The 15,362-nt window shown below is 34.7% G+C and overlaps 1 protein-coding gene across 1 annotated transcript in view; it reads right to left on the minus strand.

Annotated features, from left to right (window-relative positions):
- LOC132553280 (tyrosine-protein kinase Src42A-like) overlaps positions 1-15,362 on the minus strand; it is a 39,820-nt gene that overhangs the window by 6,648 nt on the left and 17,810 nt on the right. The window contains exons 5-7 of the mRNA XM_060217511.1: positions 1,791-1,949; positions 748-926; positions 358-514 (exon numbers count right to left, since the gene is read on the minus strand). Of these exons, the coding sequence (XP_060073494.1) occupies positions 358-514; positions 748-926; positions 1,791-1,949 (495 nt within the window). The remainder of the gene's footprint in view (positions 1-357; positions 515-747; positions 927-1,790; positions 1,950-15,362) is intronic.

Below are 15,362 nucleotides of genomic sequence, written 5' to 3' on the forward strand. Positions count from 1 at the left end.
TTTTACTTCAACAATAATTGGACCTAGACAAAAAACATTGGAAAATATATATATAACAATTTTAACTGGTTTTATTTCTTTCTTCGTTGCATTACTCTCCAGTTTACAGCTAAGATCTAATCATCATTTCAAATTAGGGGTCTCCTTGCAGTTGCTAGTGACTATCTAACTAACATACAGGAGGGTGATTTAAGAAATCACATTTATATAAATCACAATTTTTTTATATGTAGCAATTTTTGTCCCCTAGTCTTTTGAATTTACACAATCCTGAATTTCTACTCATTAAAAGTTCAAAAGCGTGTGAATAAGATAGGTTAAATAATTTCTGATTCACTGTATGACATTATAACTGACCTGGATATGGTATTCTGCCATAGGTAACAATTTCTGTGAGAAGAATGCCAAAGGACCACACATCAGACTTGATAGTGAATCTGTTGTAATTAGCCGCCTCTGGAGCTGTCCACTTGATAGGGAAGCGTGCACCCACTCTGGCCTCGTATTCATCCTCCTTAAAACGAAAAACCATGGTAACAGGTTACTTTATTGATGTGTGATTGGTGTTTCAGGATTAAAAAATGAGGGAAAATTAAATGTATCAGAATCAATGGAAAATGTTCAGGTATTAATGAGTGTAAGAGTGACACATTATTGTACTACATAATATATTGTTAAAATATCAGTTTTAATTGCCATTACAAACAAATGCTTATTACAACCAGACAAAACTTGCTGAGTACTAACCTTAATGACCCTAGCCAGACCAAAGTCTGCTATCTTTACATTGTTAGCTTCTCCTACAAGGATATTTCTTGCAGCCAAGTCACGGTGTATGTAGTTCTGTGACTCTAGGTATGCCATGCCACTTGCGATCTGAGCTGCAACGTCTATCAGTTGGGGTAGCTTCAGACTTCTCCCTTTACCTGATGAAAGTTATTAAATTTTAATAGGATCGCCAGGTGCATAGATTGGTAAATATCTGTTGTAATTCATATTTCAGTTATACAACAGACATTGCAATAACAGGCCAAAATCAGCCCAAAACAAATTATCTATATTCCTTTGTAAAGAAATTTTAAGATCAGGTAAGTAGCTAGGTAGACAGTACATTTAATTTTTGGGAAAGTACTTTACTAATATATAATATAAATGAATGGATCCTGTCTTTATCAACGCTTGTCTAAAACAGTCAGGAAAATGTCTAAGGTAGGCAGAAAAATCTCAGACAGCAAGAAGAAAAACATGAATATATTTTGTTTTGGCCTATGAAAAAAGTAAGTGTGAAATGAGTTTCAATCTGCATTGTGTAACTATTAGATTTATGGCCACGAATAGGATGTTTTGGTTTTGTTTCAGAATTGATTTCCAAATCTCTAATTCAATTTAAGTTTCAAGCTGCAATCCTAGTTATTAAAGCTTATGTCTTCAATTACCAGTAATTTTAATCTTGACACTACAGGTGTTAATGTAATTAAAAAGATAACAGACTAGATACCTAGTGTCTATCTACCTGTAATCTCAGAGCACTTGTCTTATATCAAATTACATATAATAACACTGCCACTGTTAGAGGTCTAACTATTAGGGAGTATGATAATGTTATATATGTTTAAATATGCAGTAAAAGTTGCTTGTATTATGTTATATATTAAGGTTCCTAGTGTGGAGACAAGATGGTCAGGTCCTCTCCAATTTAAGATTTATTCCTTCAGAAGGTTGTCGATATGTATTGAATATAAGTGATCCGTCATCAGAACAATAATTTTTATCAGGATGTGATGTCATACCTTGAAGGTACTCGAGTAGACTACCATGTCTCATCAACTCGGTGACAATATAGATGGGTTCATCTTGGGTACACACAGCATACAATTGGATCAACTTCTGGTGTCGCAGCTTCTTCATGATCTGAGCCTCAGCCAGGAAGTCCTTCGGGTCCATGGTACCTGAAACACAATTAACATCAATATAGATAAGAGTAAAATATGCCGTTATTAAAGTCTTGTTTTGATGGACTCCTCTGTATAACAGTTCTTATCGCAGGCATCTCAAGCTTCTTCCTTTCCCATTTCTGAGACTTAATGATTTTATGGAAATTAAACTAGGTGTCTGAAACTTGTGTAAGACATCACAAGCCTTGGTTTATAACATCTGTTGACAGGAGGGATACTTCTCTAAAGAAAGGCTGCTGTATGTGAACATGTATATGCAATATTTTATACACGAGTAATGCCATTTTACCATGAAAATCTAAACACTCATGAAAGTTTGACCTTGGAGTTGAATCAAGGTCAATCAATCAAGATTCAACTTCTCTGTATATTAGCTCAAGTTGCTGTGTGTTATTTTGTGTTTACAACAAAAAACCCTTGAAAACCCTTTGAAAACTCTCAGAAGTATGTCTACAAAAGTGTATAAGAGTAAAACTTGAATGGGAGGTTTTCTACTTTCAAAAAGATAATGTATTATTAAGGCCATCATTGAGCTGCAATGCAGTCTATAGGTTACATATCTTTTAGACTTTTGAGTACTTGTCCTAGGCTACAATGTTTGTAACAATGAACACCAGCTGATGCCATTGTTTTCTAATCAAAGATACTCTTGCGATAACTTCTGTCTTCCAATGATAAATCTTAAACAGAATCATCAAATATCATGTTTGCGATCAGATATAAATCACAGAAAAAAACAAAAAAATGATCATGAAGTTGACACGTTTTGACTCATCGTTGGACAAGATCAAATGGCAGTTTTCTGTTCATGCAGCTGAACTGATATCACTCTTAGCACTGTAGGTGTCCTTGATATCAGATATTACTACAACAATACCACTTTTACATACAGCTGTTGCCATAGCAATATTTGTTGTAGATCTTGTCTGGTGATAAGTTGGCTTCAAATTACAGTATCGTTTTCAGTAAATGACATGTATATGAGGCCTTCACATGCATGATCTCATAAAGGAGCATGACACAATGTTTTAGAGATACAACAGGGATCTATTTGAAAGTGGGCATCATATCCTGAACAAGAATTCAATACCTTGTAGATAATTGCTACAAGCCATTTTTGTAACAATAACAAATGTTTTCATATATGGCACTAAGAATGAAACTTGTTTAACTCTAGCATTTCATAACAAACATGTTAATAGTGCAGAACCCTGGTTATTCCGAATTTCTGAGCCCTTTTTCATTTATGGTACGTGTGATTTGTTTTTGGTATTGTGCATTTGATATGACCTTTGTCTATGATACAGGTAAAAAGTATAAATCAGGTATGTATTTAACCTGTAGATCTGACAGGCGTACAGGTGTCAGATTTGTTATACCTGTAAATCTGACAGACGTACAGGTGTCAGTTTTGTTTTACCTGTAAATCTGACAGGCGTACAGGTGTCAGATTTGTTTTACCTGTAAATCTGACAGGCATGCGGGTGTCAGTTTTGTTTTACCTGTAAATCTGACAGGCGTACAGGTGTCAGATTTGTTTTATCTGTCTATTGTGTAGGTGTCAGGTAAAACAGGTATGTGTTTTACCTCTAGATCTGTCTATGCTATAGGTCCAAGTTAAAAAGGTTTTGACAGGTGTCAGATAAGAGAGGTTTGTATTTTACCTGTATACATGTCAGATACAGGTGTCAGGTAAAACAGGTTTGTGGTTTACCTGTATACATGTCAGATACAGGTGTCAGGTAAAACAGGTTTGTGTTTTACCTCTAGATCTGTCTCTGCTATAGGTCCAAGTTAAAAAGGTTTTGACAGGTGTCAGATAAGAAAGGTTTGTATTTTACCTGTATACATGTCTGATACAGGTGTCAGATACAGGTGTCAGATAAAACAAGTTTACTTCCAATATTGATCTGTTTCTATATCTAGCAAGGTGACACATCCCCCTGTCAGACAGTTCCACCGCCAGCTCTGACTCAGCACCTAACCTAATACATGAGTAAGACCATTATAGATATGTACTGATTTGTATTGATCTGAGGTTTACCTCTCAATGACCCAATAGACTTTCATTATGATGACTATATACAGACATTAAATAAATCTCTGATTGCCAATATGTAATAAGATATTAACAGTCCATCAAAAGCATTCATCCTAGCTCTTTTATACATAAATAATGAAAAGTACACTTCCTTTCTTATATTTTCTGTGGTGTACAGGACAAGGCTCAATATTTATTTCTACACTCTGATTAATCAATCACTTGAAATAAATTTTAAAAACACTTTTTTAATGAAAAAAACCGAGCTCAATTATCCCAACAAATTAAAGCATGTGAGGATTTTTTTGTGAGGAAACTTCCTGCAGTTAATTTTAACATTTTATATGACAAAGAAATCTTAATCTTTCTACATTGCTTCAAAGACAATTTTCTTCCCATGAAAAGATATCAACAAAAAAACGATTAACTTCAAGAAAACTTATAATGGTAATACATTGTAACTACAGAAACTATGACAATTTACAGGTGCAGATAGCCCCATAGACAAAATAGTAATACATTGTAATTACAGAAACTATGACAATTTACAGGAGCAGTTAGCCCCATAGACAAAATAGTAATACATTGTAATTACAGAAACTATGACAATTTACAGGTGCAGATAACCCCATAGACAAAATAGTAATATATTGTAACTACAGAAGCTATGACAATTTACAGGAGCAGTTAGCCCCATAGATAAAATAGTAATATATTGTAACTACAGAAGCTATGACAATTTACAGGTGCAGATAACCCCATAGACAAAATAGTAAAACATTGTAACTACAGAAGCTATGACAATTTACAGGAGCAGTTAGCCCCATAGACAAAATAGTAAAACATTGTAACTACAGAAGCTATGACAATTTACAGGTGCAGATAGCCCCATAGACAAAATAGTAATACATTGTAATTACAGAAGCTATGACAATTTACAGGAGCAGTTAGCCCCATAGACAAAATAGTAATACATTGTAACTACAGAAGCTATGACAATTTACAGGTGCAGATAGCCCCATAGACAAAATAGTAATACATTGTAATTACAGAAACTATGACAATTTACAGGTGCAGATAGCCCCATAGACAAAATAGTAATACATTGTAATTACAGAAACTATGACAATTTACAGGTGCAGATAACCCCATAGACAAAATAGTAAAACATTGTAACTACAGAAGCTATGACAATTTACAGGTGCAGATAGCCCCATAGATAAAATAGTAATACATTGTAACTACAGAAGCTATGAGATTTACTGGAGCTTTTTGGCCTATATATATTCTTGTGTTTTAATGTTAGGTTTTAAGTATCCAAAGCTTTTTAGTCCTGAGGAAAGTTCTAATTCCATATCATGCAGCCAATTAGGAACTTTCAAAATTTAGGAAAGACTTAATGCTGCATAATGAGGTATACAAAATCAAAATCCTCCCATCTCAAATCCTTCCGCAAAAACCACTCAGGCAATAATTATATCGCATATATCATAACAATAATTTATCTTTGATCCACCAAAAATACATATCTTAATACATTTTAACTATTTAGAAAGACTGCATTCTTACTTTGATTAGAGATACCTGTTGTTGAAAGTTAACCTGATACTGCGGTAGGAGAAGATGTATCATACAGTATCAGATAATCAGATAGTGAAACAAGTGGTGTTGGTGGCCGCCTGTTTCTTCACCACAAAACACAGTCTAACCATTCATCTGGGCGTGGGAGCCCTAACATGACCTTGTCCTCACTTAAACGCAGCAATTATTCCCTTTTAAAAATTAGGAAAATCTTTGATAATGTGATATCACATAAACACTTTATAAAAGGGCTGTACATAAGCCAACCATGCGCATACTAGCAGCACATTTTTTTACCAATGAGTTATAGACATTATAGGTGCCAAATAATGAAGTAAACTGCATCAATATACAGTTATTTTGTCCCTTAAACAGTCCCTGTCATTTTAAGGCAGGTTTCTTTATAGTTGGTTGTACCTCACTGAACAGTTATGGAAGGTATGGTAATGTTATGTAAAGCAAAGGGTGTAAAATGTGCTGCACTCACGACATCACCTCTTTAGCATATGACAATCTGTTTCTGAGTTTGTGTCTTGCCCTCAGACATTGCCACTTTAGAACAGGACAATCTGTTTCTTAGTTCATGACCTGCCCTCAGACATTGCCACTTTACAACAGGACAATCTGTTTCTGAGTTCATGTCTCGCCCTCAGACATTGCCTCTTTAGCACATGACAATCTGTTTCAGAGTTCTGTGAAAAACGGAAACCAAGAAGAGATTGTCAAACCACATACATCAAGGCAAGAGATTGCCAAGTCCAATGCTCTACTTGCTGAGCTATATTGCAGCTCAGTCTTATCTCTAAGACTCACCAGTGATGCCAGAGGTCTAAAGTATGAAAATCTAGATAGCAATTAAGTGGAATCAAATGTTAAGGAGGTATACTAATCCCACAGTTCGTTCAATTCAGGCTAATATGTCAAGTATATATGTATATTCTTGAAAATTGAATTTTTCACACTAAAAATTATATATATATAGTATATCTTTGAGATGCAAGTTAATGAAGATATGAGTAAATTTTACAGTTGTCATAATGATCTCATTGGGACACGTCCCATTTCCTTGTTCGATATGAAAGGTGGATGTGTTTAAAGCTCATTAACATGCCCGATTGTTTAGTTTTTGTTTGGTTTGTTCTTATTTGGGAATGTGACATTCTTTTTTTATCATAACCAAGAAATAAGCTGCTTTACCTTCCAGGAACACCTCATCTTATTCATCTTTCAGTATTTCAGGATGCGTGCAGTCTTTGTGTAAATCTTTGGTCATAATTAACCCTAGTTGCATTGAATTTGAGTTTGAATTAAAATTATGTTGACATATTGATATTTTCTTCGTTGTTTTTGTAAAAATATATCCTCCATAACTGTCAGTCTGTGCTAATAGGTCGTCTGTTACGACTTATTGCAGCACAAGTAAAATAATTGAATTCTACTACAATATTCTTTACTTTATCAATACAATATTAATGAATCATCTATAACTGGTCCCTGAAAGCAATGATCAATATCAAAGGATTAATTCCCGGACTTTAAACAGTTATCCACATTCCAGCATAATTACCGTAGCCATAGAATAGACAGTGTTCCAGCTGATAAATCAATCTGTGACATTTTCCTGAGGAGTACAGCCTCACAGCCACTTTTAGTTTAACATTTGGAGTGGATGACTAACAGAAGAGCAGATACAGTGCGGCTAATTCAATAAAATAGGAAAAATAATACAAACCCAAACTGATGACTGCTATATTTGTGAAATTCAGAATCTGACCTTATTAATATGAAATATTAAACAGGACAATGAGGTAAATGTGACTGAATTTTCATCTACTTATATGTCTGTGTGATGAATACACTATAACATTTCTTCTTCAAAATTTTGAATATCAGTTTCAATTTTTATAATTGAAATTAAATCTTTAAGGAGATATGAGTCAATGTGTTCAGAAAAAAACATAATTACACAACAAAACATACTCCCACAGCACCAGTACAGCCTCCACTCAAGCAGCAGAAACATCCCCAGCAGGGAAAATTTTCATCTATCTTTTTTATTTGTATTGTACACAAGTGTGTACTACACATGCATTTTTTCAGAACTGTTCAGAGGACTTATCTCCGACTGAAAGCAGTAGAGTGAACCTATCAGAGGATAGAGAATATATAACATTTATTTACATATTTATTGTAGAAATAGAAAGAGTTTATCAGCAGACTAATACCCTCTGATAAATTAGTACTTTAATTTTACATGCTACACATGACAAAGTTGATAAATTTACTGCAGAGAAAATGTTTTAAATAGGGTGCTAATCTGTTAGGAATTGAAATGTAAAGGTGTAAAAAGAGGCAAAATAAAAAAAATAAAAAACTAAATACTCCCCCCACCCCCCTCACTTTTGATTATCCATGAATAATTACATCTCAACATAGTCATGAAATACATATGAAATATAACGAAACACTATTGAGAGCAAACATTACACAGTAATGAATATATAATACAAATAGAAACAAGGCATCAAAAAGTAAATACCAACCAGACAATCACCACAATGCAACCCTACTTCAAGATTTCTGTAAAAACTGGGTTTTAACAAAATTAGAGTTATCTTACCATCAGAGGGACATGGTTTGTTGATTTTATTGGTATTTACCGTACCTACTTGTTTTATGTGCTACAGCTGGGAGAAGGAGGGGGATAACTATGGTTACACAACAATCATGTAACCCTCTGAGGGATATGTGTGAACTTCCTTTCCTGAATACCATATCCATTATAATCTAGCTATGCAAACATCTGCCCAACAACTTACAACTTCAGACATGAATGATTTGGCATTCTCTCCATGTTCCATTCACACAGAGCCAGAAGTTAGGTATATTATATAAGCAGACATGCTCTTTAGATATATTATCTTTTGATTAGTAAAATCATAACAAACCTGATCTCTTTACTTTCCAATTAAAACATTTGTTCTCCATTCTTACAAAACAACTATAAAGTTTTGGCAAGGAATGGTAGTAACATGGTTTATGGAGGCAATAACTTGAATACAGTACAATCCTCACAATGGCTAGGGTCATCATTTGAGGCAGTAACCTGGGTACAGTACAATCCTCACAATGGCTAGGGTCATCATTTGAGGCAGTAACCTGGGTACAGTACAATCCTCACAACGGCTAGGGTCATCATTTGAGGCAGTAACCTGGGTACAGTACAATCCTCACAACGGCTAGGGTCATCATTTGAGGCAGTAACCTGGGTACAGTACAATCCTCACAACGGCTAGGGTCATCATTTGAGGCAGTAACCTGGGTACAGTACAATCCTCACAATGGCTAGGGTCATCATTTGAGGCAGTAATCTGGGTACAGTACAATCCTCAAAATGGCTAGGGTCATCATTTGAGGCAGTGACTTGGGTACAGTACAATCTTCACAGTGTCTAGGGTCATCATTTGAGGCAGTAACCTGGGTACAGTACAATCCTCACAATGGCTAGGGTCATCATTTGAGGCAGTAACCTGGGTACAGTACAATCCTCACAATGGCTAGGGTCATCATTTGAGGCAGTAACCTGGGTACAGTACAATCCTCATACTGGCTAGGGTCATCATTTGAGGCAGTAACCTGGGTACAGTACAATCCTCACAATGGCTAGGGTCATCATTTGAGGCAGTAACCTGGGTACAGTACAATCCTCACAACGGCTAGGGTCATCATTTGAGGCAGTAAACTGGGTACAGTACAATCCTCACAATGGCTAGGGTCATCATTTGAGGCAGTAACCTGGGTAGAGTACAATCCTCACAATGGCTAGGGTCATCATTTGAGGCAGTAACTTGGGTACGATACAATCCTCACAATGGCTAGGGTCATCATTTGAGGCAGTAACTTGGGTACGGTACAATCCTCACAATGGCTAGGGTCATCATTTGAGGCAGTGACTTGGGTACAGTACAATCTTCACAGTGTCTAGTGTCATCATTTGAGGCAGTAACCTGGGTACAGTACAATTCTCACAATGGCTAGGGTCATCATTTGAGGCAGTAACTTGGGTACAGTACAATCCTCATACTGGCTAGGGTCATCATTTGAGGCAATAACTTGGGTACGGTACAATCCTCACAATGGCTAGGGTCATCATTTGAGGCAATAACTTGGGTTCGGTACAATCTTAACAATGGCTAGGGTCATTAGTGGTAAGTGTGATACAGGATCATTTGAGGCAGTAACTTCGGTACAGTACAATCTTTACAATGACTAAGGTCATCATTGTTAAATGTGTTATAGGATCATGAAAGTAGTAACTTAGGTACAGTACAATTCTCATAACAGCTTAGGTCATCATAGGTAAATTTGATACAGAATCATGGAGGCAGTATCTTGGGTACAGTACAGTCCTAAAAATGGCTAATCATTGTTGACAAATTTGATACAGAATCATGGAGACCGTAACTTGTGTACAGTTAAATCATAGCTAGTAACTTTGACACAAGATCACAATGGCAGGTTCTTGGGTACTGCACCATTTATCATGATACAGTTTTATGGTAGCAGTAACTTAGGTAAAGATTTGTGTACATGTCCATTAAGCTCTGTCACTGGACACTGTATATCACACTTTTGACCCTCCTTCGTCTGATGACAATCCATTACCGTTTAGAGCTGCCTTTGACCTTTATGGATCCTCCTGATTAATACAGAATAACTGACCAATAGTATTAGTCTACTGGCACCAGTGATCAAACGATTGCAAGTACAACAGTCAACTGGTTAACCTAAAGAACTACAGTAAATCTATACCTTACTGACTCACAGACTTCATCTCTCCTGTATTCTACAGATTTTGGTAACGACAACAGACATTTTCTGAGTACCAAAATATACAATTTTACCTATGATAACACTCCATTCCATGTTCAAGTGGTTTTATTGTCATTTTATGACTGTTTAAGATTTTCTGTTTTGTGGCTTAAGGAAAGTATTAAAGGGTTCCAATATTTTGGAATTTCATGTAATTCTTTCAAACAAAATATCTATTTTACCATGCCAAAATCTAGTAGACTGTAATTTTAGTGTCGACATCTGTACCTATTATATGTCTTTTGAAAATCATTGAAGTATTATAAATGTATTTCAGTGATTACAATATTTCAACATTTTTTGTGCTCGACAAGTTTTATGGCATGAATTGCAACAATGAAGAGTTGTTTTGAATGGCACTGAATTTCAATAATATAAACATGAATAATTTAGCTCTTGCTGAAATAGAATGCTTTGTGCACTGAAAATATTGTGTTAAAATATGATTGCTAATTGGAGTTTCTTTATTGTGTCTATGGAGCAATCAAAGTGGATAAGCTAATCTATCATTGCACTAATTTGCCAAAAAAATGATAATGTGTTAGAATGTGTTATACTGCTAAATTAAGATTGTTACTCATTACAAACTATTTATTATTCAACCTATGAAAAGTACTGTTACATCAATGATGTGTTATTATTTTCATATCATTCTATAAACAATGAACATGTTAAGTCAATGTTTTTTTCAGTCTCTTTGAAGCCTTGGAGTTGCCCACAAGAACACAAATATTCAACCTGAAATCTTTGACCACCATAGCAAAGGAAGGCAGCAAACGGCCGGGGAAAAAACCCAAGGCTAACAAACATAAATAAAGGACAGATTGGGATAAGAATGCAAACTGTGCAAAACACGATTCTCAGAAACGAACTGAGTAGCTGAAAAGCAAGAAAATGAGAGCACTCATTTGACACACATCAGCCATCAGTGGCGCCATAAAGGAAAGAGGAAGGGAGATCACTCTATGTCTGTCATAAAGGCTCATGGGACTGTAGGGATGACAGGATTTTTTAATCTCTTGCTTTTGGGCTACAAAGATGGGTGCAGTTACTGCATAAGCATACTAAAGTTATGGTAAGTATTACTGAAATAAAATTAAACTACAATAATGTCTACTCATAAGAAACAATATTGCGTCATAATTTACTCTATAGTGCAATCATAAGCCTATCCCTCAAGTTTAGTTATCACAGGTAAACATGACAATAGCCTATAGAGAATCTGTAATACAATCACAAACAACAGGAATAAACCAGACAACCTCAGTAATAAAACAAGCCTACCCGACAGGGTTATTGTGATTACATGCCTGTTATTGTACGGTGATGGCCCAGGCTGTTAACTATATCATTTGTTTCATCGCTTGTTCACTATAACTACCACCAGACTATTGACAGCGGGCCTGGAAATGAAACACTCTAGCTTTTCTACCTTCTGTGATGAGAAATTATCTAATAAACCTTGTTAAAATACATGATCTACAGGAACATTTGCTATCAATCTAATGACTTGGTTTATACAAAAACATAAAAATGATCATTTTATTTAAGTCTAAGTTTGATAATTCCCAGTAATTGATGCATATGAATCCCTCTATACAGTATTGTAGACAGTGAAGAGTCTATGGACGGAGCCAGGAAAACAGAAAGAGAACAAGTAACAGTATATATACTTTATTATCTGTGGACTGGATTCGTTAATAAAACATGTAAAGGACAACACGAACTTTGTACTGACGCCAGTAAAGCTATACGTTGTAGCTATCAGGTGAGTCACCGGTATGTAATGGATGGAAATCTTTGTCATGACAGTATTGTAATGTTTTTTTTGCATGGAAATCAATAAATACTCATCATCAGCATTTTGGTTATTTCATGGGATAGAATCCTGAACAAACAATATATGGGTCATCACATATATCATCAGTGAAAACATTAAAAACATTAATTTTATGAATTTTTCATGTTATTTCTATAATTTCATTAATGAATATTAATTGATATGCAACAACGTTAAAAATCTTTCATCAAAGTACATTTGTTGGTCAATAAATCAATAAAGTCATTATAACTGCCTGGCTCTCTGGTATAACCTTGGGAAGGCTGGGTGAGTGTTGTGAGTTTCGATATTGAGTATTATATCATTTCACATCATATGTTACATCATCCTGTACATGACAAGCATGATTCTCTAATATATGTCAACAGAGTAAGCTACTTACTGACAAAGTCCAATGAATTCATAAACAAGGTATCACATTATACTTATTAAGTGATATTCTAATGCAAATCCAAACATTTTCCAACACTGAAGATTACATTCAACATATCACATACTCAACTTGATTAGTTTTTGAGCAAAAAAATACATGTCTCCCCTTATTAGCAAATCTGTATGTTTACTGACATATACCTGCTTTTTTCAGAATTTTGTGTGTGCAAAAGTGAAACGTTTGCTGTTTTTATTTATCTATTTATAAATTTGCACTTATTCGACCTAGGACCTTTTGGTCAAGGTCAAAGGTCAGTTTTAGGTGATGCAGGTATAGTGCAAGTTTCTTTTTTTAATGTATGTTTAAGGCTTTAGAAGTAGAACCAGAAGAGTCAGTGCTAGTACAACGTCCCCCATTATTGGCCAGAGATGTAATAAATTTTGAGATATTTAGGAATATCAAACATTTGTAGTATCCATATGCCAATTTTTTCCCTGTAAGATTTATCAAAATTGAAATAAAAATGAATCACGCTCAAATATGAAAACCGAGTATGATGATCACATCCTGGTCGTTATTCTGGCTGAATATGGGCAGGAAATTGCCTTCTTCAGCCAAAGTTTTCCACTTAAATCACATTGTAGTGTGCAGGCAGTTACAGCCTGCATCACATGGACTTATTACATCTCCATTGTCAAATAAACTCCAGTGATTCATCCCTGGCATTTAGAGGCCATAGACATGCTAACGCCTTCTTTACCCTGAACATCATGGCGAGTCTAACCAACCAATCAGGAACATTTTCTATCGTAGAATAAATATTATGAAAGCATTATTCTAACTTTCTCTGCTGTAGGGTCTATAGCTTTTCCCAGCATCTCAACCAGAGCAGCTCTCGACAAAATTACACAATGTCAATTCTATTGATAATTCATTATCAATGGTTTACTATGAGTTTAAGTCTCATTTGAGTATATATTCTCCTGTATTGTGACCAACTATGTGACCATACAAATGAACATGAAGCTTTATGATGAAAACTTCTATATATTTAACTTTAGTAGAATATCATGACATCCGAGTGAAGATTAAGGACAGAATTACAATACTGATATAGGACAAAAAGGATCTAACAGTGTAATGTTTGAAATATTCAGTAAAATTCTTGGCTATATAATTATTCAAAATAAAATATTTTCAGGTCTGTATGAAATTCTTATGAAATTAATGAAACATGATTTCTTCAACAACAACAAATAGTAAAGAGAAAATCTAAGAGACTGAGGAAAATTAAAATCCATTCTCAGAAACATTCAGCAACAGTTAAGAAATTTCTGATAAGGAACTCTGTAATACTTTAAAAACTAAGTGAACTTTTACATGCAAAATAGTTTGGAGTTGGCAATGGATAAGCTGGTATCAAGGCTTCGCATTTAGAGGAAAGCATGGAGTAATTAAAGTATTTTGGCTTTCAATCTATATCTACCCTTGTAATTTATAATTACTTATGTTTTCTTTGTGACACTTGCTGATAAATAAATACATCTTTTATCTCACAAAAGACTTAAAAAATTTACTGAACATTCTAACAAGCATTTCCTGATTCTAAAATAAAAGATAATTCAAGTTTATCCACTCGAAAATGATTTCTATTAATCTACAAAACTTTTGATTTAAAAATTTTATTTTCAAAAGGCAAATGGAAAAGGGACAAGTGCTATCAATTTTACAGAATGGAGGAAACAGAAAGTGAAGATTACCATTCACTGATAGATTATCATTGATCCAACAGTTGTTTTAATGTGTTCAATATGTGTATATAACAGGTGTTTGAAATTTATTTACATCATGCTGTGGTAAGACACTAATAAATTACATTTGTATCAGAAAAACTTTATAAATCTGAATGGAATACTAGCACACTTTCAAGTACTTAAGTGGTTAAAAAAACTTAAGACACAAAATAAAAAACAAAAGCCTTTGTAAAAAAAAACCAATCCATTGATGAAGCAAAAACATTAGTTATGCACAAGTCCAGGTGTTACATGACAGTGTAGATTGGTACCCATAGACATATTCCACATTTCTTTCCCAGCAGGACTGTAAGCAATTACCCATATACCATTACTCAGTACAGACTAATGGTCAGAGGTGTCTCCACATGATAATATAAAAGTGCTGGTGCCAACAGCACAGAAACACCCAATTACAGACCCTGCAATGCAGTAGTCATGACAACTGTTTGGAAATAAAAACTGATTGGACATTCTTTGGACAATTTCGGTCAGATATGCTGGTTCTGTGCAGCATAACTGATTTATCTAATTTTATTGTTACTATGGAGACTATGATCTTTTTTTATAATTGTGTTCATGAATTTGTTAGCAACCTGAGGAATAAAACCAATTTGTCAGAATAATTTAATTTTCTCCCCTGATAATATCACAGGCCTGTGATGTAACATGCCACAACAACAGTAAGATATCTAATTACTTTGTCACAGAAGATGGACTGGTGTCCAGGTCATTCTGTCAACCCAAAAACAATAATGCAGTGATGTTATTTTTGCTAAACTTGTTGCACAAGAAACAGATGTTCCTTAAATCTGGCTTGAATACAAGTCCTTTTCTTTATAAACTAGTATTAAGCACCACAAATATAGCTATCAAGAGTTGAAAATGAAAAACTCTGAAAACCGTT

The sequence above is a fragment of the Ylistrum balloti genome, unplaced genomic scaffold (genome assembly GCF_031769215.1).
Source record: "Ylistrum balloti isolate Yb309-2 unplaced genomic scaffold, AGI_CSIRO_Ybal_v1 Utg370314, whole genome shotgun sequence".
Lineage (NCBI taxonomy): Eukaryota > Metazoa > Mollusca > Bivalvia > Pectinida > Pectinidae > Ylistrum > Ylistrum balloti.